The 26910-nt window shown below is 57.2% G+C and overlaps 2 protein-coding genes across 10 annotated transcripts in view; one reads left to right on the top strand and one right to left on the bottom strand.

The window, feature by feature from the left end:
• Positions 1–26910, bottom strand: part of RALGPS1 (Ral GEF with PH domain and SH3 binding motif 1) — a 225108-nt gene that overhangs the window by 73427 nt on the left and 124771 nt on the right. The window lies entirely within an intron of this gene.
• ANGPTL2 (angiopoietin like 2) lies at positions 1855–25840 on the top strand. Its single transcript, XM_004593560.2, has 5 exons — positions 1855–2060; positions 12204–13126; positions 23122–23315; positions 24320–24590; positions 25510–25840. Exons 2-5 carry the CDS (start codon positions 12286–12288, stop codon positions 25707–25709), a joined length of 1506 nt encoding a protein of 501 aa, XP_004593617.2. The 5' UTR covers positions 1855–2060; positions 12204–12285; the 3' UTR covers positions 25710–25840.

Consider the following 26910-nt stretch of genomic DNA (forward strand, 5'->3'; position numbering starts at 1 on the left):
GCCTCCAGCACACATGACAGAAGCCACACTGCCCTGTCATGCAGCCTCTGGAGCCACGTTGTGCTGTTCTGACACCCTCTGCTAGCTAAGATCACATCATACATTCACCCAGATTCACGGGAGGGTGTGTCGAGGACTGCGTGCAGACTGGGAAATGCTGTCGGGCCACCAGCTACAGAGGTCTTCACACTGGACACTCTGCCCCTTGTCCGCCATCATTCAACACCTGCTAATTCCTTCCTCTGCTCAAGAACCAGCTCCAGCATGGCTCCATCAGCAGCCTGCCCCCAGTACCCAGCCCTGGCTCAGTTGCTCCACAGGTCAGATCCTCCCTCGGTGCCTGCTCTGACCACCAGCCCTCACAGGGCAGGACTTGGGCTTCTTGGTGCTGGCTAGAAGCAGATTCCAGATAGACACGTACACTCACACACACAGAGCAGAGAAAGACACACCATATCACGGGGGCTTACAACCTCTCTGGTGTGCAGCTTGAAGACCACAGCTCAGCAATGCCCCTGGTGTTTTCACAGCTCTCTAGACCCTGGCCCTCCATGGCGCCACCATGGCCGCTTTGGAGAGCCGAGAGGATGTAGGGATGATTCTGTCTGGCTGTGGGGTCCCCAGTGCTGGTCCTGTGTCTGGCAATCAGAGTTCAAGCAGGGGGTGCAAAAATGAAACGTTTGCCCCTCACCCTGACAAAGACAGGGGAGGAGGCCCCCAGGGGCAGTGTGCCCAGGCACCAAAGCCTGTGGTGCCTGAGGGGCAGCTACTCTGGAAGTGTTTCTACATTTGTCCCCACGCAGCAGGAGCATCAAAACTCATAGAGAATCTTCTGCAATGTTCCCCTTGCTGTTGTCCAAGCAGAGGAAGGTAGCTGGAAGTCCCAGGATGAAGTGGGAGAAGATTCTTCCCCTCATGGTGCTTGCCCCTCCCTCTCAGCATCCCTGCAGGTGCGGCAGCCCAGCAGGGCCCTCCAGGCTGCAGGATGCACTCACTCAGCGGGTCTGGAGCCTCTGGCCCAATCCCGCTGTAACCTACCGGGCTACGAACACTGGTATGAAATCAACTTGTGTGATTCCATCTGCACCGGATGCCTGGTGGGGTGCAGTGACTCAGTCAAGGCCACTTGGTGGGGAGGAGGGGGGCCGTGATGGGGCTGCTATGGGTGGGACCCTCACGCTCATCTCCACAGTGTTGAGCTTGTCTTGAGCCACAGCCTCCCGCTGGCTTACACAGCAGGGACCCTGCTGGCCTCCTTCTCCCAGGTTCAGGATGACAGCAAAGAGTAAGCAGACCCGGGGTAGGGGTGGGTCTCCATGGGAGCTGAGCCACAGAGTAGTGCCCAGCGAGGGCCCGCAGGGAGGAGACCCAACTCCCCTATGGCTCTCAGCTGCAGCTCTAACACTGTTCCCGCATTCAAACGGGGAAGCCCTGCCGTTCACACAGCACAGCGCAGGGAGCTAGCTGCCTGGGCTTTGGGAGCTGAGCTGGCCAGGCTATCCCTTGCCAAGCAAGAGGGGCGGGGTTGGGGGGGCGGGGGAGAGGGCGCTGAGGCGGGCTGGTGGGAGGGGCCGGGCCAGCTGGGGCTGAGCTTGTGTGACATCACCCAGCGGCCCGCCTGTCTGGGGCCGAGGGGAGGCCCACAGCCTTTCTGGGGCCTGGGGGATCCTCTTGCACTGGTGGGTGGGGAGAAGCGCCCGCAGCCAACCAGGGCCGGGCTGTGTTCACAGTTTCCTCTGGCGGCATGGAAAGGCCCCACAAAGGAGCTAGGAGTTCAAGTGAGGCTGCTGCAGGCGGCCCGGGGATGGACCCCGAGCCCGGGCTGCGCAGTGAGCAGTGAGGCAGCCGCCCACCAAGTCCCGCAAGTAAAGGAACACAGGCTGGGAGCAGCCCCTCACGGACCCAGGTGGAGTTCGGGACAGGCCAGTGGAAGCACGGTTGTTCTCGGCTGTTGGGCAGCCCATGCCACGGGACCCCATGGACACGCTGCCCCACTGCTGACAGCCACGGGAGAGCATATGAGGAGTTGACCCCGGGAGCCACGCAGCAGGAGGGAAGAGGTAAGGGCTGGGCTCTGTGGTGGCCAGGGCCAGGGCCAGGGTTGGGTGGAGGAGCTGGGAGAGGTGGGAGGCAGCGGTTTGTCCTGGGGCAGGGTTCAGGACCAGACTCCCCAGCGTCCCTCCGCTGGGAGTGTGTGCAACTGGACCGGCAAGGGGCTGGCTCCCTGCTCTGCTTTGGGCTACGCACGGTGTCTGCCGAGGGCAGGGCTGTGCACACTTGGGGAAAGGGCTGTGACTCTGTAAGCCCTACTTTCCTCCTGCAGACAAAGAGCCTTTGGGGTGAGGGCAGGAAGCTCCCAGGCCCCACTCGGGCCAGCAGGCAGTGGGGTATGTGGAGGTGCGTGTGTGATGGGCAGGCACGGGTTCAGGGGGATGACTTTGAGCTTGGGCTCCTGTGCACTCTGGCAAGATCAGGTCACAGCACAACGCCAGGGCCAATGTGGGGAGCAAATGCTGCCCCAGGGCGGCTAGGATCTGGGCAGCCTCTGCTCACATCCCTCTAGGGGCAGGGATGGGGAGCTGAGAGACGGGACAGAGATGGCAGCCGGGCATCCCTTGCTGTTCAGACATCTGTCACCGTGACTGGGGCAAGGTGCCATCTGGATGTCCCCTCCATGCCCCAGGACACCTGGGCCCGCACCCCTGCTGTCCCTGTCCCTGTGCTCCCACCTAAGAGGCGGGGGGGCACGGTGGCAGGAGGACTCTTCTTGAGTTCCCACAGAGCGAGTCCCTTGAAAGTGCTCCCGGGGTTAGATAACACTTCCCCAGAAGCTCTTTCCCGGCTGCTCCCTCTGCCTTGGAGATGTGTGTCACAGGTTAGCTGCTGCCTTTGCTCAGGGATTAGCAGAGCTCCAGGAGGCCAGTTCAGTGACTTAGGACAGAGACCTGCTGCCCAAGGCTTGGGGAGGTGCGTGTGGGCTGGGGAGAGCTGAGGCAAGCCAAGCACTCCCCACGTGTGCTTTCCAGCGGGCTGGGCTCTCGGACTGGCTGCAAGTCCCGGCCCTCACACTCACTTTGCCAAGAAGCTCTGGCAAGGACATACAGCCTTTCGAAACCCAATGTCTTCATCTGCGCATCCAGCTAACAACAGTGCCTCGTGGGTGTGTGTGTTAGCCACTGCAAACACTAACATTGCCCGGGCCCCTAAGCCAGGCACTGACCGGCTCGTAGAATCCTTGCTTGCAGCCCAGAACATGGGCACTGTGCTTTGTCCATTTCACAGACCAAGAGACTGAGTAAGAGGCGCAGCAATAAACCCAAGGCTAGGTGGCTGGTAACTGCTGACCCTGGGAGGGTGTGGCCGGTGATCACATGCAATCGCTGGTGTGCTTGCTCACGGTGCCCGGTGTGTGGCAAACTCTAGAGAACATTAACCACCGATGGCCACCACCAGAGGGATGGCTCAAAGGGACAAGTGGAGGCCCAGCTGCCTTTGCCATCCACAGCACATCCTGCCAGGGTTTCCAGGAAACTCCACGAGATGGAGCCAGTGCTGTGGCTGCCACCACTATGCACACATGGGGTTAGGAAGGGGGGAGGTCTTCCAGGAGCCTGGGATGAGGCTGTGTGAGGTCTGAGTCTAAGACCACCTGCAGCACTTCTGTGTCCTAGGAGGCCACACACCACACACGCTGACGGAGGGCACTTGGCAGCATGTGCCCAGGGTACCTGGCCCTGCCACCCTAGGGAACTCTGGAGAAAGGGGAAGTAGAACTACCTCAGGGCTACCAGGCATGCACACAGCAGGAGGACCAGTGACCAGAGCCCAGGAACGAGAGGCCAGGGGCAGCTGCCACCAACCCCAGCCACTGGGATGATCCTGTTCAGGGTTGGGGGCTCTCATACCAAACATGGTTTCATCCTGGGGTTCTCATACCAAACTGGTTCATCTTGGCCGAAAGCAGCAGCTCCTGGTCTCTGGAAGCCCAGCAGGGGGGCTCTCCCAGCCCTCATCACTACAGGCTGAGCAGAGGCTCTGGCTGCTGCGAGGACCTGGCTAGCAGAAACCGAACAGCAGAGGCCTGGCTAGCAGAAACTAAACTGCTTCTTATGCAATGGGACAGATGTGTGTTTGTGCAGGATCCTCGCCCACTCACAGGCATAGCAGGGAAGTTGTCCTCTGGTCTGACAGGGATTGGTGATGTGCCACCACGTAGCGCAAGGTGCAGGCACTAACCTGTCTTATCCTCAATACTACTCAAGGAGGTGTTGGGGTAGAGGGGATGTGCTGGGTTTAGCATCCCATTTTACAGATGGGAAAACTAAGGGATGGAGAGGCTCATCTGCCCAGAGCCACACAGGAAATGGGGATGGCAGACTCAGACCCAGGTCCATCAGGCCCCAAAGCCTTCCTCAGTCCACTGCTCTGTTCAAGGCTCCGGGCTTCTTCTCTCCTGGTGCCCCAAGAGCCACCTCTGCTGACTGCTGCATGTACCCTCTGTGTGCCGACCCGACCGACATGCACCGCCCAATTCCCATTGGGGCCCACCCCTGACACACAGCAGGCCTCACTGCCACCCCTCCCACAGCTGGGCATCCCACCCCTGACACACAGCAGGCCTCACTGCCACCCCTCCCACAGCTGGGCATCCACACAATCACATCATACCCTCTTCCATCCCGGCCCCATGCCTTCCCAGATGCCTCCCACCTTCATTTCAGCACCACAGAGACACTGGCACCAGCCAGCAGGGGCAGGGCCTCGGAGAAACTCAGAAGCCACTGGCACATTTTCTACAGCCCATTTGGAGGGGCCCACAGGGCTGGGAATCCGAGCTCAGAGCTTCCCTGTTTGTACATGGGCTGTGCCAGGGACAGTGCCTGCGAAAGCATTAGGGAGATGGGGAAGCAACAGCCCAGCCCCAGGGAGGGAGCCCTGGGCGTCAGAACTCTCAGGGTCACAGCCATGTAATCCTGAGTGGTCTCTGCCCGTGGCAGGTGTGTGTGTGTGTGTGTGTGTGATAAAGAGAGAGAGAGAGTCAGTCAAGGGATGAACTGGACTTTGCTCCAAGCGCCCACGACCCCATAGCCATAACCACACCAACACACCACGGAGTGAGAGCTGGTGAGCAAGACTCACCCTGTCTTTGACAAAAGGGAAAACTGAAGTTTGGGGTGTAATACCTCTCCCTTGAAAAGCAAGGAATCAGACTCAGACCCTGCCCAGCTCACTCTGGACAGCCACCCATGAGGCACAAAGCATGAGAAGCAAGGAAATCCCTGAAGAGCCCCCCAGGGAAGTACTCAGAGACAAGTGTTGGGGTCACCCCACTTGGACCAGGAGCCTCACCTCCGTTCAGCAACACCAGGGGGTGGTGGCTGAAGGTTATGACGCCCTGTGAGTCACTGTGGAACCAGGTCCTCACAATTGAGCTGTTGTGCCAGGCACGTTCTCTAGGGAGTTCAGCCTGTCCCAGGGCCAGGAGTCCCAGTGTCAGAGCCCCCCGACTCCACGCCCTGCTGCCAGTCCCCCAGGCAGGCAGGCCTATGTCCACCACCACAAAGCCCAGCATGGGCTCCTTTCTGACCGCCTGAGTGACCCCTGGACAGGGTCCTGCCCCGATGGTCCCACTCCCAGTCCCCATGAGGGGAAGCTATGTGTGTGTCCCTGTAGCTACTGGGCATCCAGATGGGGAAGTAGCTGAAGAGCGTGGCAAGCCACAGACCTGGGCTCCCCAGCCAGCCCCCCTCTGTGTTGCACAGTCAAGGGTTCACCCAGCCCTGGCTGCCCAGCAGGTCAGATGCCAGCTTTGCCTGTCAAGAGTATGGTCCCTTTGGGGACAGGAACCACACTTCCCTTGTTCCTGCTCTAACCTCTAGCTCCTGTGGAGTGGGGGGTAGGGGGAGTATGGAAAATGAACGCAATTCTTCAATCAATGCCTGTTTCATAAGCCAGATGCCTTGCGGGGACTCTGCTTGTAAAGATGTTCATGGTCTGGGCACAGCGAGTAATGGGTGCTAGGGTGGTGCCCGCTCCAGCCGCTCCCGTGAGAGGACACTTTGCTGGAAGCGAGGGGATTCAGGACAGGGCACAGAAGGAGACCTGAAGGTACGAGCTGCTTTCAGCAGAGCTGACATGGTTGGGTGTGCGTTTCTCACAGACAATCCTGGAACCGTGTCTGGTATGGGAAGCAAGGGAGATGACGCCCAGAGGCAGCAGGGCAGGTGGGCTTGTGTGGGTCAGAAACCTAGCTCCTAGCCCAGCTCCACTCCTGCAGAACCTCTGTGTGGCCAGGCAAGTGAGGTCATCCCCTTCTCTGCTCATCTGTGAAATGGGGAACACAACAGCCTTTGCCACACGGAGCTGCTTGTCAGCTGTTAGGCACAAATCATATGTGGTCTAGTAGTCCTGGGGCCTGTGCCATATAGCTGGGTCCAGAGGAGTGGCTTCACGCAAAGCTTGGTAGGCTGCCCTTTGGTCAGGGGGAGCTGTCTACTCAGTTCCCCCTCCCCCACCAACTTCTTCCCCTCCCCAGCTCCAGAACCCCAGAGCACCCCAGGCTGAGCCGGAAGTGTGGCAGCCAACACAGGAGCTGGCCTCCGAGATGGCTTCTGCAGCCGCCTCCCTGTTGGCCGTGTCTCTTGGCACGTAGGGCTCAGAGCACAGACTTTCGGGGAAATCTCAAAATGGCTCCCGGAGACCGCATGGTGAAAAATAACAGCTGTGCCCTTGACCCCCCACCAGACCTCCCCCACCCCAGCAGAGGCATGCGACCCCTCTCTACCTAACCCATGAGCTCATGGTGCAGCCACGGCCTGCCTCCCCCATGAACTCAGCCCCTGCCCGAAGCCAGCAGCTCACCTGTGGCAGAAACATGAGAGCCCAGGTGTCAGGTGGATCCAAACCCTGCACCAGCCACCACTCCTCCGGGCTGCTCTGCCCAACCAGAGGCTCCCAGCCTCCCTGGCTCCTTCCTGCACACCCCCTGTCACCCACAGAGGGCCAGAGCCCAGTGGAGGCAGAGTGGCAGAGGGGTGCAGGATGGAAGTGGCTGCAGCCTTCCTGGTACCGTGATTCACAGGATCCTAGCCGGAAGGGGACGGTGATCGGCCATCTGAGGGTTCCCTCCCTGGCCTGCGGGCTGCTGGTGAGTCACCAGGGCAAGTCAGGCACCATCATTTCTACAGGTTTTCTGATGTGACCTGTCACTGCCTGGACATCCACTCACACGCACCATCAAGGGACTCCAACACCCAACAAGACACCCCTGTGTTGATCTGGAAGCTATACTCAGTCCGCAGTAGGAAGCAAATAGCATCCTGGTCTTTAAACAAACAGGCCACCTTCTGCTCATCGCAACCCCCTCCCATCCTGACACTGACTCCAAGCAAACCAACCTGACCGGACCTCAGCTCCACCCCCCCCCCCGCCATAAATGCCAAACGCAGACAACACCTTTCTTCTGGGAAGGGGGACCACGTGATCGATTTTGCCCATGCAAGACACTTTTGAGAGCGAGAGGCAAGGACACTGCTAACTACGGCACAAGACTCCAGGCATCCTCTGGGCCCACCACAGTGACGTGTGAGTCGCTATTTACATGGTTGTAAGAACACAAAACACAAAAATGCAGCCGCTGGGTTTTGTACCCAGCCGGGATCTAGGGGACCTCTCCTTCCAGCCTCTTTCCTCATCCGGCCCCTCCCACGCTGGCCTGGGTACCACTCCACCAGCAAGCCGGGCCTTCCAACCAACTCTTGGGCATACCAACAGCCAGTCAGCATGGATGTTTTTCCCTCTCCTCACATGGTCTCCTAATTTTCACACCTGCTCTGGACTGTCTCCAGCACAGCCCAAATTCCCAGCTTAGCTTCATAGCACCCGGGTCTCTGGCCAGCTGGGCCCATGTGTAAGCTCCAGATGCTCTCCCTGCCTGGGCAGATGTGGGCTTCTCGGACCTGGACTCACCCGTGGCCTTTGTGCCCACAGACAAGTGAGGCTCTGTGTGTGTGTGTGTGAGAGAGAGAGAGAGCGCGAGAGAGATGGGAGGAATATCTGTGTTATGTTCCCTTCAGGCAGGACCTTAACCTGGAAGAAGGAGCAGCTCCCCAGGGCCTTGGTAGTTACTCTGGGAGGCTGCAGTCCTGGAACCTTGGCCTCCAGCTACCCAGAGTCTGGTTGGGGGGTGGGCTGCTGCGGCTCTGTTCCTTAACAGCTGGGTGATTTGGATAACCAATTCTTGGTCTTCAGATGGCCAGAGCTCTGCTCGCCCTCCGGTGGGGACCGTGAGAGAACCAGGAGACTGCTGCAGTAGTAACATCCCAAACACAAAGGCCACACGGGGTGAACTGTACCCCTGGAGCGGCCAGTGGGGTCCATTCAGGAGGGTCCACTCCCCCCGAGTCGAGGAGTCCCTGAGATAACATGGCTCCCTGCCAGGGGCCATGGGTAGAAGTCCGAGAGAGGCCCTCCACATGAGGCCTCGGAGTGATTCTCCTGCCCTTTGCTGGGGGAGGATTCAGAGCACACACCCCTCGGCCAGTGGCTTTGTCCACAGGGCAGGACAAAGTCCTGTGTCATGAAAATGACATTTCTTTCCGCAAAGTCCTGTGGTGGCAGTGGTGAGAAGGATGTGGACATATGTGTGTGTGTGTACCCTGCTGCAATGGGCCAAGTGGGGACACCCGGAAGCGCCGCCCCTTCCTCCACCCCCAGGAGGCTGAGTGGGACCCAAGCCTGGGAAGGTCACCTCCCCATGAGCCAGCCTGTCACGTGTCCTTGTGTGAGGAGGGAAAACCCTAACAGGTGCAAACTCCTCATGGATACAATGTGGAAAAGCAATTATGAGAATCACTTTTCATTTGGGAGCCAAGGGAAACAGTTGGTGTTGCTTTTCTTTGCTGGTCACAGGAAGGGGGCCGAGGAGTGCCACTCTGGCGGGAGTGGAGCTCTCCAGGCCGGGGCGGTTGGAATGTGGGGGTACACCTCCTCTCCGACCTGTCCCCTCTCCTCCCCCGTGTATTTCTCTTGCGATGCAATTACTTGAATACATATCAAGAGAGCGAAAGTAAACAAACTCATTTCTGCCTATTAAGAACTGCCAAATTGGCTTTAAAAAAAGAATTAGGAGGGGATAAGGGAGCTGGAATCTTTAGGGAGGAAAAATGATTCCTAGTCTGCATGTGGCTCAGAGGGTACAGCCTGACCCATGGGTATTCCTGAGAGGTCACTCTACCTGACTGGGCAGCAGCATTGCCTGCCAAGCCCCCTGGGTCTCAGCACAGGTGCCCCCCGGGGCCCTTCCGTCCTTCCTGTGACCCAACTGGCCCTGAGTCCCTTTGCTAAACCCAGGTTCCAGGGTAACGGAAGTGATACCCGGAATTGAGCACAATGCTTTAAGCCTGGCCCCAGTATTCCAGCCAGGGACCTGACACTGCTGGGAGCTGCCCTCTTCTCTCCTGCAGGATGGGCACCCCATGAGCACTGATCTAGCATCTGGAATGATCCGGCAAGACACTGCGTGAAGACCTCACAATCTGTGATCACATGGCCATATTTCCCATATTTCCGGCTTCCTCCTGGCCACCCACCTTCTGTGATGAGGAGCTAGTGGGGTAACAGGTGCTCCTCATGGGTGACTGATGATTGGAGGGGGTGGGTGAACTGCCCCCACTCAGTGCCCCTCGGCCGCTGTTTTGCTGCCCCCATGGTCGCACTGCTGCTACACTGTCCCAATCTCTGGTTTCGGAAGCATACCAGGTGTGAACCATCACCTTAGTTTGCGAAAGAGGTTAAGACGCTGAGATCTCAAGTCCAAGGGTGAGAGCGGCCTCTCAACAAGAGGGAGTTAGGAGTGCCCCTACTTGGGAGGGAAAGGACTTTGGGTTGCTTCCCTGAGCCTCTTCTGGCATTCTCTTGGCCCTGATTGGGGACAGTGCCCCTGCCCTAGGTGCTGCAGGTCCCTGCTGCCACAACAGATGAGCAGCCTGCAGGAGGCACCCAGCACGCCCGCCCTAGCCTGGAGCGCAGCTCCTCCCCCATTGTTCTTAGGTGGGGCGTGGCCACCAGCCTGGGATGGGCCAAGGGACCGTTGGAAACCAGGCAAACACTTCCAAACTCGGCCTGGTTTCCACTGACGTCACCTCCTGGCAGATGCTCCCGAACACCTTTGTGTGGCCGGAGAGGCGTGTACTGCCCGTTGGAATGGCACTGAGGCCTTGTCGTTGTTCCGGAGGGAAATGTTTGGGTGTGGTGCTGGGAGGACTTGGCTTGTGTTGCCACTGTCCTGGCTGCCAGAGGAGTCCCCGAGGGTCCAAGGTGGACAGAACTCAGAGGTCCCGTGCTGTGCTTGTTCTTCCCGCGGTGATGTGTGTGACAGCAGAGTGGTGACAAGGACACTCACTACTGAAGGATGCCTCGGTGTGGGCATTAAGAGCTCAGTCCTGGCTCTGCCTCCCTCCAACTCTGGATTTGGGGGTCGGGGGGTCCCCAGAGCCTGCCAGACTCTGTCTCCCCATTTGTGAAACTCCATGAGAATAGGTGAGGGTAGAAGACATGTGTCAAGGGCTCAGTGTAGGGGTAGGTAGAGGACAGTGGGACCGAGGTGGCCAGTCAGGACACTCCTGCACCTATCTGGGCAGCAGATGAAGGGCCAGCTGCTCCAGGGTGGTGGCGACCTGGTGATGAAAGAGATGTGGGAGAAACAAAATGGGTGAGGGCTTTCCGGTTTGGGGTGTGTAGGAGACACCTGGAGCGGGGTGGGATGCAGGTGTAGGGCTGGTTTCTCAGGAAGTGTCATCTGCCCAGCATAGACCCAGGCGGGACAAGTCAAAGAGACAGCGGGCGAGCATCTGGGAGAGTCCGGGCTGCAGGACCACGTGGGGGGCATGATTCTTACTCAGTGGGATGGGAACAGGAAAGGGCAGCCTTATCAGGGCTGGGGCTCTCAGAGGATCTCGGGAAAGGAGCCATCACTGTGTCCCTGGGGTCAACAAGTGGAGCGAAAACCGATGGAGAACAGTGGTGGCCCGGTCCCTCAGGGCACTCGGGGCAAGGGGCAAGGCCTGTGCAAGGCAGGTCAAGAGACAAAAGGAACAAGAACTTTCTGGAAACAGGGAGCGTGGCCTACCCTTTGGAGGGGAGCAGAGTGGGACAGTAGCTGCAGAGTGGACAGGATGTGGAGAGCATTCACAGCCTGGGCACACGTGTAGGGCACACATGACCTAGTGGTGAGCAGTGAGGGGGAAGGACTGCTGGGGCCCACCCCTTGGGGCCTGGAGCGCTCCGCCCTCTCCCCCATGGCTTGTCCGACTCCTACTCATCCCTCGGGGTCAGCCCAGAGGTCACTTTCTCAGGGAAGCACCCCATCATGCCCTGTCACATGCGTGCTCTGTGTCACAGCACTCCATAATGAGGCAGAAGCCCCATGAGGGCAGGAGCTGGCTCTGCCCAGTTTGTGGCTAGGACCTGGCACGCGGCAGATGTGCTGTGCACCTCCAGAGCGTGTGGCCCACGAGAAGAGTCGGGCCAGAGCTGGGATCACATGGCCGTGCCCCCCACCCTCCTCAGGCTGAGTTAATTGCAGGGGCAGTGAGCAGCCTATGTTGTCACTGCTGTTTGTTGCACATACTTGGCTCAGGGGAGTTGGCTTGTTTGTTCCTGTTTGGGGCTCTGCAGCTTGGCTGACATGGCCCAGGGCCACGTGACCGGACATGTCCTTCTACTGACATTGTCCACCACACACTGAGCGTGTCCTCGCAGTGGGCTGGGCACTTCACTCCTTGAACGAGCCGTCACCCGCAGCCTTCCCTAGTGCGACACAACAGGGCACGGGACTGTGTCAGGCACACTGCCTACCCTCATGCAGCTTAGAGTCCAACAGAGATTAGACACACATGGGACGTGTCACCACGTGTTCAGGGGCTCTGAGGTGAAGGTGGAGGGAGGTCAGAGCACCCTCTCTGTGCCTCTGTTTTCTGATTTCAGGCTGCCTGGACTGGGGAGACGGGATAGGGATAGGAGCAGGTCTCAGGCCTGCAGATGCCCTAACCCTACTCTCAGCTTTACTTATTGCATTGGGCCTTTCTTCCTCTGTCACTGTCTTCCCGTGTAGCTGGGCTTTTGGGACACACCTGAAGAGGTGGCCAGAGGACGGCACGGGCCCCTGTGTCCGCCACTGATTCACTCCTCTGTGTCTCTTGCAGGCTTTTTGGTAACTCCTTCACCAAGACTAAGCAAGCAACATTTTTTGTTTTGTTTTGCTTTGTTTTGTTTTTGCAAGGGAGCATGAAGCCACTGAGCCTGACGTGCTGGTGGCTGGGACTGCTGGCTGCCCTGGGAGCCGCTGGCACTGGCGGCCCGGAGGACGGCTTTGAGGGTGCCGCCACGGAGGAGGGCTCGCCCAGGGAGTTCATTTACCTCAACAGGTACAAGCGAGCGGGCGAGTCCTCGGACAAGTGCACCTACACCTTCATTGTGCCCCAGCAGCGGGTCACGGGCGCCATCTGCGTCAACTCCAAGGAGCCTGAGGTGCTCCTGGAGAACCGCGTGCACAAGCAGGAGCTGGAGCTGCTCAACAGTGAGCTGCTCAAGCAGAAGCGGCAGATCGAGACGCTGCAGCAGCTGGTGGAGGTGGACGGCGGCATCGTGAGCGAGGTGAAGCTGCTGCGCAAGGAGAGCCGCAACATGAACTCGCGCGTCACGCAGCTCTACATGCAGCTGCTGCACGAGATCATCCGCAAGCGCGACAACGCACTCGAGCTCTCGCAGCTCGAGAACCGCATCCTCAACCAGACGGCTGACATGCTGCAGCTGGCCAGCAAGTACAAGGACCTGGAACACAAGTACCAGCATCTGGCCACGCTGGCCCACAACCAGTCAGAGACCATCGCGCAGCTGGAGGAGCACTGTCAGAGGGCGCCTGCTGCCAGGCCCATGCCCCAGCCGCCGCTGCCACCGCTGCCTGCCGCCCCACCGCGTGCCTACCAGCCACCCACCTACAACCGCATCATCAACCAGATCTCCACCAATGAGATCCAAAGTGACCAGAACCTCAAGGTGCTGCCGCCCCCTCTGCCCACTATGCCTCCCCTCACCAGCCTCCCCTCCTCCACAGACAAGCCGTCAGGTAAGTCTCCCCCGACCCTTTCCTGCTGTCCCAACACACACACATACACGATGCTGATCCACAGGGACCTCTTAAGCAAGATGCCAGGATTCCCTTGCTGTGACACAAGTGGCGGGGCAGGGGTGGGGTGGGAGGAAGCCACGTGTGCACAAGGCCTGGCTGAATCTGGGCCAGGGCCTTGCATAATCATTTGGGTTGAGCTGTGGGGGCTGGTGGGGTGGAAAGGAGTGGGGAACCCACATTCCTTAGATGGAATCCTAACAGTAGAACCAGGAATTGGGGAGTCTGGGAAGACAGAGACTCCAGGCTTTGCACAGCTGCTCTGTTGGCGGCCAGCTCACCTGGCTTTGTGTGAATGCTCACAGGACAAACACGGGCTGGGGGAAGAGAAGGCGTTATTGAGCCCAAAGTATAAACTACGACGTAGGGGGCTGGGTAGGCAGCAGGAACACTCTGTGGCCACCCACTTCCTGGAGTCTGTTGCTGATGTGTTTGCGGATTCCTAAAAACACACTTCAGCCTGAAGACAGGCAATTCTCAGGGTGCCACCATGGGGGAAGGCAGGAGTCACGGGCAGGGTGACCCAGCTATCTCCATGGATGGTATGCAGCTGACCCCACAGCTCCTGGGGACATGTTGCGGGACCTGCTCCTGGGCTTGGGATCCCGGGGTTGCATCTGAACTCAGTCCCCTACTACTCAGCTCTGGCTGTAGGACAAAGCAGCCTCCTAGGCAGGGGGCCATACCAGAACGATGCTCACCACCTCTTCAGAGACAAGCCATGTGTCTACTCCATTTCAAAGCCTTCAATACCACCTGCATAAGCCAGGAGATACTTATTTTTACTCATTTTGACACTTTAGTTAAAAAAAAAGTATTAGTATTTTAGCAAGGGATGGAAGTGTCAGGGATGAGCCCCATGGGGGGAGGTGGTGAGAGGTGGGGCAGAGCATGAACACAGCACCTACTTGGGAAAACCTAGATTGGGGTGGGGCTGGGAGCAGGCGCTTTGAAGCAGGTGGGCCTCGGTTTCAATGCTGGTCCCCCCCTCCGATGAACTCTGGGAGATGAGGCAAGTGGCTTTTCCCCTTGGGGGCCTTGGTTTGCTCGTCAGAAGCCCCGTCTAGGTACTTCCTGTTCCCGTCAGTTCCCAGCTGGCATCTACGGAGTGAAATGCTACAACTATAAGCATTCAGCTCGGGGTTGAGCCAGGGAGAGTTCTGAGTCCACTTTGATCTGGGTCTCGTCATCTTAACACAAGGAGAGAGAGAGATCAACCATCCCTCTTGGAGCATATGTGTGGACATACCTGTCTTAAATCAGAAACCCCCGAGCCAAGGGCAGAACCTGTGCCGCTGTCCTGACTCTGTGGGCACCGAATGGAGGCTCAGCTGAATGTGGTTCTAATTCTGAATGAGTCAGGTTGGCCCCAGCGGCTCCCCGACAGATCTCACCGCTAAGCACCTCTGGTTTCTAAAACAATGATTCCAGGACATTCCTGGGCTTGAAGTAAGCCGGCAGCTGCTCTTGGCGTAGGGATAAAAACCTGGGTCTTGCAAAGAGGCTGCCTAGCTTGTCAGCTGTTGGCTCATGAGGCAACTATGTAATTCCTCCCTGCTCCAATCTTCTCTGTAAAATGGGGGCAAAAGTCATGAGCTGACAGGGCTCTGCTGTGCAAACGCAATTCAGGGAAGCACCTAGGATCATGCCCCGTGGAACACTCAGCAACAGCCGAGCCCCTGTTCTGAGAAGCTCACAGCATTAGACCTGGGGCAGAAGGTGAAAACTATGGTCCTAGAACTTAGCCCCCCGGGGGAGCTGACAGGTGCTACAAGGCACCCAGGACCTACCCAATGCCTCCCACTCCTTATGCCTTTAAATCAGCACCCATCAGATCTGCCGAAGGGGTTCTCTGGGATGCAGCACAGGTCAAGGCTGGAATTTCTAAAACTCCGTGAGAACTGAGGAGGCACCTGAAGTCAGGAACCTCGTGTTATCGGGCCACAATCTGGGGGAGTGTGGGCTGTCCCTCAAAGGGGCATACGAAGGGCTGCAGGGACACCTGAGGGGGAATGACTGGAGGAGCAGGAAAAGGCTGTCTGGGGCCAGGGTTTCTGTCTTGCATCTCACAGCAACTGTTGGAGTTTAGCAGGTGCACTGGGGAGTTGGAAAGGCAGGTCACTTAGTAGAGAGACCCTGGTGTTGATGGTCTGTATGAGGACCCAGAGGCATGGCCCTGTGCTCGGTTCCTCAAACAATCCTGGTGGTGTGCCACTTCCCATCACAGTACCAGCGTGCGCTGTGTGTCCTGGGGTGCTGAGCGCTGGCGTGGGGTGAAGGGCAGTGGGTCCATCCTGGAGGTGACCCAAATGCACCACAGCTGACCGTCTTTTAGTTGTGAAAGTGAAGCATCCCTGAGGGTCGACACCTGACTGTTAACAGCAATCCCTTACCCCCACCTCACCGCTGAGCTCCACACTTGGGTAGACAGGGCCCCCCGCAAGAGGAGGACTAGGGTGTGGAGTTGAAACTGAATGGGGTTGGGCGGGGGTGGTTGCAGGGAAGCAGCCACTCAGCAGGCAGCCCTTATCAGGCCTGTTGGAGACCACAGGGCAGAAGTTGGTCCTGGAACACAAACCCCTCTGTGTGCCGTCCTACACAACCTTTGTTCAGGAGGACGCAGTGCAGCCAAAACACCTTCGCCCCCCATCTTTGGCACCTCTTGAGTCTGGCATTCAGCAACCTCAGAGCCCTAGCTCAGTTCCTCACTGTCTGGGCAGCTCAGCCCACAGGAGTCATGGCCTGCTTATCTCTCTGTGTTCTCTCAAGGACTGCTCCCAGCCCCTAGACAGGCGGCCAGGGGCTGGCCCTGGGCCAGGCGGGGCTGCCCAGAGCCCAAGTGAGGGAGCCAGGCACCTTCTCCTGGCTTCTCACCTGACTTTTGTTTGGGCACTCTTGGGGCTTGCCGCATGTGGGGGTGATGCCAGGAATAAGGCCCAGGGCTTCTCTCCCCGTGAGCCCTGCAGCTGCAGGATGGTCATGTGGGAGGCCTGGATCACCATTTCTCAGCCCACATGCATGTCAGTCTCCTGCCACAGTGCCTGTCCTAGGGACTGACCAGGGAGGACAGACAGAGCCACCCCCAGGGCAGCTGCCCCAGTGCAACCTTGTGGGACAGTAGTTTTTGGAAAACAACAGGGGTGGACATTTCTGGTGGAGTAGCCAAGACCATACAGCTATGAAGTGGCTCAAGCCTCAGTGGAGTTTAACTGGCCTAGGATGCCCCACCTTGCTGCTGGGCTAAGCTGGTGTGAAAAATCACCAGGAATGCTTGGCGTGGCTCCGCCTGTCACCATCACCAGAGCTGGAAGGTGTGGTATTACCAGGTTCGGGTGACACAAACGCCACAGGCTCCCTTGGGCCCAATTGGAGTCACCCCAGCTCTGACCCCAGTGGACGCTGCCAACAGACGTGACTTAGGGCTTAGCCAACTGCTGCCACTCAGCTACAGCGAAAGTCCTGGCACCTCTGGAGGGAGCTGCACACAGGGAAGTCGACAGGAACACCCTTGTCGGGGATGCAGCATGGGGCAGCCTGCTCATTTCACTGCTAACTCAGTACAACTAGACCCCACTACTCCGAAGCCTCAGGGGTCCCTCAGCTCCCAGCATCCCCACCGAGGCTTCTACGCCCCCGGCAAGGGAGGCCTGGACCCCAAGAACAAGCATTTTCCTGGCTGGATTGCCTCACCCTAGAAGGCAGGAAAAACACCTGTCGACCTGTGGTTCCCTCAACAGCAGTATGTTCTGTAACCTCAGTGGCTTGCATCCTTTGAGGAAGCCAAGCAGGTGTTAAGCCAGGTGAGCTCCCAGGTGTGTCTGCAGCAGGCCCGGCAGGCAGCGCTCTTGGGCTCAGCCCTGCAGGTGGGGAGGGATGGGGAAGTGAGGGAGCCACGGGGCTCTTGGGGTTGGAGAGAAAGCCTGCCAAGTGGCCGCCTAGGCAGCGGGTGCAGCTTCCACAGCCCAACCTTTTTTTTTTCCCCTAAAATGTTCTGCTAAACAAAAACAAGACTCCCAGATTCCTTGCAGCTGATGTAATGCAGTGATATTTCAAAGGGCATTCTTTGCTGGCCTCTTGCTAAACAAAAGCCACTTAGGGAAGTTTGCCAGGCTGGAAGATGGCTTCCACCAGGAATTCGGGCTCAGCAGGGGCCACCTTCCTCCCAGCTCAGCGTTCTCTTCCTCCACCACTGGCCCCTTGGGGGAACAGATCAACAAAGAGCCTTTTGAGAGCTCTGGAAAGCTCCTGGGCCTGGGTGCAGGACGCTCCCAAGGACGTCCCGCTGGGCACCGTGGGCACCCACAACCACGGGAGCTACCTAGCCCTGGAGACCGCCGAAATGGTTGCTGACCCGGCGGCATGTGGCCCGGAAGCCCCAATAGGCAGCACTTGGAAGACTGGGAGATCAGGTATCTATCTGTGGCCTGCTCTGAAGTCATACCAACAGCCGGCCAGCCGCCTTCAGAAAAGTCTGTGTAGTACTGGATGCCAGAAGCCTGAGACACAGACAGAAATAACTTTGTAAAGCAGAGCTGGGCAAGTGAACAGTCCCTTGCAGAGTGTGGAGCTGCGGAGTCCCATCAGGAAAGAAACAGTGTGTCTGCTTGCTGGAGGAGCAGCTGCGGTTGAGGCTGCAAACAGCTCCCCCATGGCACAACCTTCCCCCTCCGCCGCCCTGCTGTGGCCTCCACTCTACCTAGGAAACATTGGACAGAGGCAATCACTTGAAAAAGGAGCTTTTGGGTCCTCAACTCGCAGGGCACGAGGAACCAAGATGGTTGCGGGAGCTGTCATGGTTTGGTTGTCCTGTCCTATTCTTTTTTTCTTAAAAAAAAAAAAAGTTAATTGGAAAGTCAGAATATAGAGAGGAGGGACAGAAAGATCTTCTGTCCACTGGTTCACTCCCCAAGTAGCTGCAACGGCCAGAGCTGAGCCAATCTGAAGCTAGGAGCCAGGTGCTTTTTCTGGGTCTCCCATGCAGGTGCAGGGTCCCAAGGCTTTGGGCCGTCCTCCACTGCTTTCCCAGGCCACAAGAAGGGAGCTAGATGGGAAGTGGGGTCTCTAGGATTAGAACCAGCACCTATATGGAATCCTTGTGCATGCAAGGCAAGGACTTAAACCATTAGGCTACTGTGCTGGGCTTTGTCCTACTCTTTTTTTTTTTCAAAGGAATGGTGGAAATTCCCTTCCTGCATTTTCTGAATGCAATCATTTACATTAAAATGATGGTACCCAAGGATTAGAAGTTCCACTAGAACTCCTGATCAAACCACTAGCATCTTCATCCTTTAAAATAAACCACCTGAGGAGGTGTGTCCAAAGTCTAAGCCTGCCCCCTTAGCCCCATGCAAGTCCCTGCCTGCAATCAAGGACTCTCTGCCCCAAGTCCCCACAGAAGGGGTCCCTTGGCTGGCCAGGGGTCCGTTCCCCATTCTGAGAATCATGCGGTGCTTGGGATTGGTTCTGGTTCCCAAGCTGCATGGCACAGGATGAGGTGGTAAGAAGACAGAAGGAGAAAGGTGCCAAATATCCCTTCAGCATTGGGCAGTGACCGGGATAGCCACACCTGCTCGCTGCCCTAAGGAAGGCCCCTGCCTCGAAGGAACCTCAGCCACTCTAATGGCTTCCAGTGGCTGCCAGCAACCCTCATGTGGAGGGGCAGCTGCACCTGCTTCCAATTGGAGTTCCTCGAGCTCCCTGTGGTTGCAGGGGCTGAAAGGATGAGGTGCAGCCACGCAGAAAGCTCTGACAGGTGGCCAGCTCTAGACACACAGCAGGAGTCCCTCTTGTTGTATTCCAAACGCGCGTAAGGTGTTGGGGAAATTACGAGCAAGATGAAGTCGCTCTGCCAGGTTGCAGAGGACTTCCTAGAGGAAGTGATGAGGCTGAACCGCTCTCTGAGCCAGTGCCAGTAATGGTCAAGGAGTCACAAAGACCAAATGTGGTGGTGGGCAAATGTCCTATTTCAGAAAGACCAGAGACTAATGCTGTGGCACTGTAGGATAAGCCACCGCCACTGGCATTCCACATGAGCCCCAGCAACTCTACATCCAATCCAGCTCTTTGCTGGATTGCTCTGTGCCTGGGAAAGCAACAGAGGGTGGCCCAAGAACTTGAATTCTACCATCCATGTTGGAGATCTCACTGGAATTTCAGGCTCCTGGTTTTGGCCTGGACCAAACTGGCTATTAGGCACATTAGCCAGGTAGGGAATAAACCAGTTGATACAAGATTCTCTCTCTGCACCTCCCTCTTTGTAACTCTACCTTTCAAATAAAATAAAATAAAATAAAATAAATCTTAAAAAAAAAGGAAAGAAAACAATTAAGACAGAGAAAGAGAAAGCACCTGTGACCAGAAACTGTGACAACAGCCCCAAGGCCAGCATGGTGAGGTATCAGAAGAAACTCCAAGCACACTGTGAGCCACGGGGAGATGGGGGGATGGCCCACCCGGGCCTGCAGGAGCAACCAGCAGCTGCCGTCCTTGCCCAGCATCAGGACCGGCCCTCTGCCAGGCCCTGGACATGGTGCTCCCAGGGGTCTTACCAGCTCCTCCCTTGGGTCAGCACCTGTCTGAACTCATTGGTGCCTGTGAATCTCAGGGCACCATGTCCCTCTATGCCCAGGGACCTTCTCACCTGGGGCAGCTTCCAGGGCCACTGACCATATGCCCAGGGACTCCTGGCAAGTCGTGAATCTCAGCACAGGGAGCCCAACACAGCCCCTTCCAGGCTGGCTTCTTTGCGCTTTCGGTCCATGATCTTGCCTCCTGCCCAATTGCTCCAAAAGAAAACACACATGGCACTCGCTTCTCAGTGGCTTTTTAAGAAAAACCAGTACTGAGGCCAAAGTAGGTGGCACTAGGACCCCTTTGAGCCCTCCCCGCGCCCCAAGCTTTTATTCTAGTGGGGGGTGGGGGGTTTTCAGACTGCACTTGATGCTATAAGTACTCCCCTCCTGCACAGCTAATATGATTTTTACTGTAACAGTTTCGAAAGGATATTTTAACAATCTTGCTCTTGAAGTTATTTGGTTAAGAGTAACTCAATTACTTTATGGCAGGCTCTGATTTCTCTACAAACATCGGGCATGTTCAGGAATTCTTGGGGAAGTGAGAAAAATCTAACATACAAATTGTTTTCAAAAGCACTAGTGTTTTTACAGGAGACTAAATCTAACAATTAGCCAACTTGACAAAATCTAACACTTAGCAGAAACCTAATTATGTACTAATAAATTTCGATTTTACAGTTTTCTTTTCATATTTTAGAGCCAATAAGTTTTTTTTTACATTTATTTTAAAGCCTCAAACATTTTCATAAAGTCCTGAAAATTTGCTTACTGGCTCTGGGCATGGTGCCTGCCGGCTGAGGACCGAAGTGGCCAGGAGAGCGGGTGTGTGCGCTTGGAACCCTTCCCTGTAACAGCCAGGAGTGAGATCCATGCTGTGCGCCTAGGGCTTGCCAGGGGCTGGGGACATCTCCAGGGACGGGTATGATTTCCTTGGGTTCAGGTGGTACTGGGCCCCCTGACTCACCCACAAGGCAGGAAATGACACAGGACTTGCATGGCTGAACCGAAGCCCTATCCTACTAAGCCTTGTGGACAAGCAGAAAGGAGGGCATGGGTGTAGCACTGTGTCTCATGGCCACTTGCCCCCATGCAGCCTGGTGAGGCCTGCTGCCAGCAAAGGTGGGATTCAGGGCTCCGCAGCCCAGGTGCCCTGCCATTCAGATGTGTTCATTTGGGTAGGAAGTTCCAGATTGGATTTCATCAACTACTTATTTCCACTTGCCAAAAGAAACAAAGTATCTCAGGGACTGAAAACAGCATGGAACTCTCAGGCAGAAGCCCTATCTGGCCGCACAGGCGCCCCAACCAGCACCCACAAAGCGACTTGAAGCTTCTCTAGAACAATAGCGGAAACCTAGGCCACAGAGGTCTCAACATGCCCAAGGGCGCCAGTGCTTGGCACACTGCTGGCTGGCCAAACTCTTGCCAGAACAGACTCTGCTCCTTTCCTAGCCACTCGGGCACTGCCCTCCTCCCACACAGGCCCATTTCTTGGTTCCCAGCTGCTGGGAGGGCGGGGTGGACCACGGAGCCACCGCAGGAGAGCTGACACGGTGTGTGAGCCTTCCCCATTGGGGCCTGGGGGGTGAGTGTGTATTAGAGAGTACATGAATGTATGTGTGTGATGTGTTTGACAAGGTGCATGTATGTGTGTCTAACGTGTGTGTAATCCATGTGTGTATGTGTGTGTGGTTATGAGATGCTCAGCCCAGCGAGGGGTCCTCCCCTGTTTGTAAGACTCCTCCCTCCAAGTCACCCTGTGCCTTGATGAGGCCTCTGCGCCTCAAGCCAAGGGCTCCTGATGCCAGGCATGGCGCCCTTCCTGCAGCCCCACACTTCGTCCTCCATGGATCCCGTGGTTAAAGGTGGACACCTCCCTGGCCTTCTCCAAGGTGTACAAGGGTTAGCACCTGCCGCTGAACTGTGCATGCCTCAGCCTGTGGACTTAAGGCTGCCGTGATCCTAGCTGACATCTTTGCATCTACGACAGAACCAACACCCCAACAGCTGGAGAATCGGCAAAGCACACCCAAGAGGTTTCTGGGAAACAAGGCCACCTAGACGGAGACCTGGACATTTTCACCTGCTTGCTGGCAAAGATGAGAAACAGTATTTGAGTATTTGAGAGGGGAGTCCTGCCCTGCTCAAACCACCTGCTGGCATGTCATCATGCTGCCGCTAACCTGCCCCACGTCCTCGGAACTGTCCCCAACATCCTTGGGCTCCAGCTCCATCGCCTGTAAAATGGGGTGACTGCTGCCTCCCTCACTGGAGTATCAGGGGATCAGGGTAGTATCAGGTGGAAGCTGGGCAGGGCCTGGAATGGGGCATGGCCCTCAGAAAGGCTTGGTGTACCCTGACTGCTGTTTTTATTTTGCTATTGACACAACTAATTCTGTCAAGACTCTTATGGCTCGGGGTTCATGTCCTGGGCTTGGGGGTCCATGCAGCATGTAAAACCATACACAAAATGGTACAAATCTGTGCATTTTGATGACTGGAAGATCTCAATATTTCTCGTAAAATGCTTAAAAGTACCAGATACCTCCCTCCCTTCCACCCCGCCCAAACCTCTACCAACACCTGCCTTCTAAGAACCCTTGCATAGGGTTGCCAGGGGTGGAGCTAAAACTGCCAGGAGCACCCACAAATGTAGCCCAGTGTTGGAAGCCATGGGAACCCCATGCTCCTCCATCAGGCACCTGTTCTGGGATGGCCTCCGCATCTGACTGGTCCTCAGGAGGTCAGGTGGCTCTGCAGCAGCAAGAGGCCACTGCTGAGTGGGCGTTATTTCACTGGATCTCCTGTCACCGGCGCTCACTGCCAGCGGCTTCCTATGCCCACAGTGCCCTCTTCCAGCTGGCAGGGACAGACTCCCATTCTCTGCCAGGTCCCGGGGGTTTGGGTCAAACACAAGTGAAATCTGTCTCTTTCCTGAATGTTCCAGCTGCAGGTCTGGCTTGGGGCAGAGGAGGGGGCAGAAGCAGGAAACGGCACCATGTGAGCAAGGAGGGCTGCTGGGGCCACATATGCCAGCCGGAGCCGGGGGCCTGGGGTCTGCCCCATCCCCTGTTGGGGGACACGGTGAAGGGAGGAGCCGTGAGTTTAACTGTTCACTGTCAGACCTAACTTTCCTCTTGGTGCCGTATGGGCACTGCAGATCAAGTCATGAACAAGACAGGCCCTGTCTTCCCAACAGGCTGGAAGCTAGGGCCAGGGGCTCCCATGGAAGCTCTAAGCTTCAGGAAATGCCCCCTGGCAAAGTCTAACGAAGACCCAGAAGCCATGGTGAAGGGGTGCAGGTGGGGCTTGGCCAGGTGACAGGCAGGTCCTCTGATGTATGTGTGTCTCTGACCGCAGGCCCGTGGAGAGACTGCCTGCAGGCCCTGGAGGACGGTCACGACACCAGCTCTATCTACCTGGTCAAGCCCGAGAACACCAACCGCCTCATGCAGGTGTGGTGTGACCAGAGGCACGACCCTGGGGGCTGGACAGTCATCCAGAGGCGCCTGGATGGCTCCGTCAACTTCTTCAGGAACTGGGAGACATACAAGGTGAGAGCCACGGGGGCCCTGCCTGCACGGGTGACCCGACCCCCACCAGAAGGAGCCACACGCTGACTCCTCCAGCCATAGTCAGGAGTCCAGCCCGCAGTCCTGGGGCTGGGGGGGGAAGGGGTGAAGCACCCCAGGCTGGGGTCCCTACAGGGAGAATCCTATACATGGCCAAGTTCTGAGCTCCTAGGCCCAGGAAAATCCTACCAAAGGACCCATGTAGGGAGCCAAAAACCTGGGGGAGCCCTAACTCCAGGCCAACTCTGGGCTCCCCAATTCCCCCAGGAAACAGCAAGGCTCTCTCTTGTAGAAAGACAGACTGCTGGGGCTCAGCCAGAACCCCACCTCCACTTCCAGGACCATCCACTGCAATGGGCCCAGCACTTTACTCAGGGTTGTGTGCACACAACCACCTGCACACGGGCCCTGGCAGGCCCCTTTCAGGGTCTCCTGGCTTGGCTGCCCCAGCCTGGCCTTCTGCTTCCCCCTCCTCCCCACCTCTGCACCATGGCAGAACCGGATGCTTGGTTCAGGCCCTGGCTCATCTCAGGTGCCCAGGGCCAGGGGCCTCTCTGGGCTACTGGTCATCCACTCTCCCCACCTGGCTCTGAGAGTCGGTATGACACTCTATTCCGGCTGCTGTCTTCTCCCAAGAGCTCGGTGGCTGCCGCTCAGATGAGCACCACCCCCCCCGAACAACAATCACACAACCGCGCCTGGGTTCCTCCCCAGGAAGGAGCCCAGGTGGCAGCTCACACCTGTCTGTTGCATGAATGCTCACACGTGACCCGCACATGCCAGCTGGCGCCCACTCCATGTTTCTGAATTATGTACATAGTTAAGCCTGAGAAGGAAGAAATGACTCCCAATGTCACAGACCCATCCTGGGGGCTGACCTCACACCCTGCCTGGTTCTCCTGTTCCTCTGGCTTGGTGCGGGTGGAGGGTGGCCCCTGGCAGGCATCACTGGGCTCCCCACTAATGCTCTCCCGGGTTCTCCCCAGCAAGGGTTCGGGAACATCGATGGCGAGTACTGGCTGGGGTTGGAGAATATTTACTGGCTCACAAACCAAGGCAACTACAAGCTGTTGGTGACCATGGAGGACTGGTCTGGCCGCAAGGTCTTCGCAGAGTATGCCAGCTTCCGCCTGGAACCCGAGAGCGAGTTTTACAGGCTGCGGCTGGGGCGTTACCATGGCAACGCAGGCGACTCCTTCACCTGGCACAATGGCAAGCAGTTCACCACGCTGGACAGAGACCATGACGTCTACACAGGTGGGAAACGCAGACACAAAACCCAAGGGTAGGGTGGGGAGGGGAGGCCGACTCAGGCTGGGGGCCCTGGCATCAGGGCTTGAGCATGGGAAGAAAGGCATGAGCTGTCTAACCCTGTTGCCACCTGGAAGGCACCTTCCACAAAGCCAGGTCAGGTGGCCCTTGCAAGAGGGAGAGACGGAGGGGTAAACAAAATACACAGGCCAAGGCACTGACATCGACATGATGCATCACCACCGAGAGTTTAACAGAAATGTCTAGGTTCGAGTCCCAGCTGCTCCACTTCCAATCCAGCTCCCTGCTAATGCACCTGGGAAGGCAGTGAAGATGGCCCAAGTGATTGGGCTCTTGCCACCCACGTGGGAGACCCAGATAGAGTCCCTGGCTCCTGGCTTCGGCTGAAGCCAACTGTAGCCATTGTGGCCGTTTGGAGAGTGAACCAGCAGAAGATCTCTCTCTCACTCACTCTGCCTTTTAAGTAAATTTTTTTAAAAAGGATTAAAAAAATCCTATGGAAAATTCCTGCCTTCTCTAGAAACTGTGGTGGAGGGTTCTCCTCGGTGCACCAGTGATGGAAAAATAAATAAATATAGGCCCTGCTTAATATCCATGGTGCTTGGTTCTCACGGGGTACATGGTGCCCACGGTGTTCTCGGGCCAGAGGAGCTGTCTGCTTTCCCGTCATGCCAATTAGAACTCAGTGGCTGGAAGGGGAGCAGGTGCTGGACTGGGCTCACATGGCCAGTGACTACAGAGCCGGCCTTCTCTGGCAGCCCTGGGCAGCCCTCAAGTGGTCCATCTCCCAAGCCTTCTTGCCCAGGTGCCTCCCAGAGAGGGTCCTACCCAGGACTCCAGGCCAATCGTGGTCATGGATAAAAACCCCCTCCTCCCAACCTCCTCACTTTCTTCTCTTCTGCAGGAAACTGCGCGCACTACCAGAAGGGCGGCTGGTGGTACAATGCCTGTGCCCACTCCAACCTCAATGGGGTCTGGTACCGTGGGGGCCACTACCGTAGCCGCTACCAGGACGGAGTCTACTGGGCCGAGTTCCGAGGAGGCTCCTACTCGCTCAAGAAGGTTGTCATGATGATCCGGCCCAACCCCAACACCTTCCACTAGACCAGCTCCCTCCTGAGCGCCCGGCCGCACGCCAGCTGCCCACCGCCGGCTCATCTCGGGGCTGGGAGGATTGGGGAGGCCGGCTTCTGTTCCCCCAAATCACAGCGGCAGATGATGGAACTGAACCGGTACAGTGGGTCCCTGTTGCTCCTACTCACCTGCACACCACACACAGTCCTCTCGTGCCCAGGACGGGATGGGGCTACAGATGGCTCTTTCTTCAAACAGACTGAGCCGCTACAAACAGGACCCAAGTGCAAAACGCCCCACAACTCACCCCCTCCGTACATACATGTGGATGAGCCTCACGGTGCTCTTACGTGTGGACCATGACACGCGCTGGGTACAGGCAGCCTGGGCGTCGGGTGCAGAAGTCATTACCAGTGGCCTTGCTGTTAGGAAAAGAAGTGCCAGCACTTTCTTCCTATTGGGGTTCATGGGTCTGAGAGCAGATCACAGGCCCTGGAAGCCCGGATCCAAGAGGAACCGCTGACAACTAACAGTGCATCTGGATTTTTCCAGAGGTGTGCTCAAGGCCCCCAGCTCATCAGACCTCCACGTCAGCCTCCCTCTCCTCTCTCATGCTTTTTCCCACTCTCAGGATTCCCCGCCAGTGGTGCAGTATCACTCACTCAGGACGCCGTGCGGCAGCCCTGGCCCTGCCCTGCAGTGCTGGGCACTGTCCTCCCCTGGCCTGCCCTCCAGCTGCCCTGCCCCATGCACTCTCCGTCTGTCTCACAGAACTTTCTTTCAGGTAAGATCCAAGCTCCCCTCCTTGCTGCCCCTGCCGCCCCCTGTCTTGGAGTAGGCGACAGCCCGGGCTCAGGTTTGTGGTCAGAAGGGAAGATGAGACCCAAAGCGGCCCGGGGCCACACACATCACGTATCTGCAGTTTTATATTTTTCCAGTCATACTTTAGCCTACAAGTCATTGTAACCTTCACATGAGTAGTAAACCCGCCTTGCCAGGGGGCCATCGCCTGAACTGCCCAATGGGGCCGCGTGGTCCTATGCTCTCGGGCCTGAGTATGCCTCCCTAGAGAATGGGGTCCCCCCAAAATGAAAACTGACTCCACGGGACCAGTGGCCACCTTTTCCCTCCCCACACTGGTGGTGCCCTGAGTCCTGCGGGCCACAAGCATCAGCTTCGGTGCCGCTGGGAATGCTGCCAGGCCAGGAGCAAGCAAGAGAGAAGTCGAATG

Source organism: Ochotona princeps, chromosome 14, assembly GCF_030435755.1.
Source record: "Ochotona princeps isolate mOchPri1 chromosome 14, mOchPri1.hap1, whole genome shotgun sequence".
Taxonomy (NCBI): domain Eukaryota; kingdom Metazoa; phylum Chordata; class Mammalia; order Lagomorpha; family Ochotonidae; genus Ochotona; species Ochotona princeps.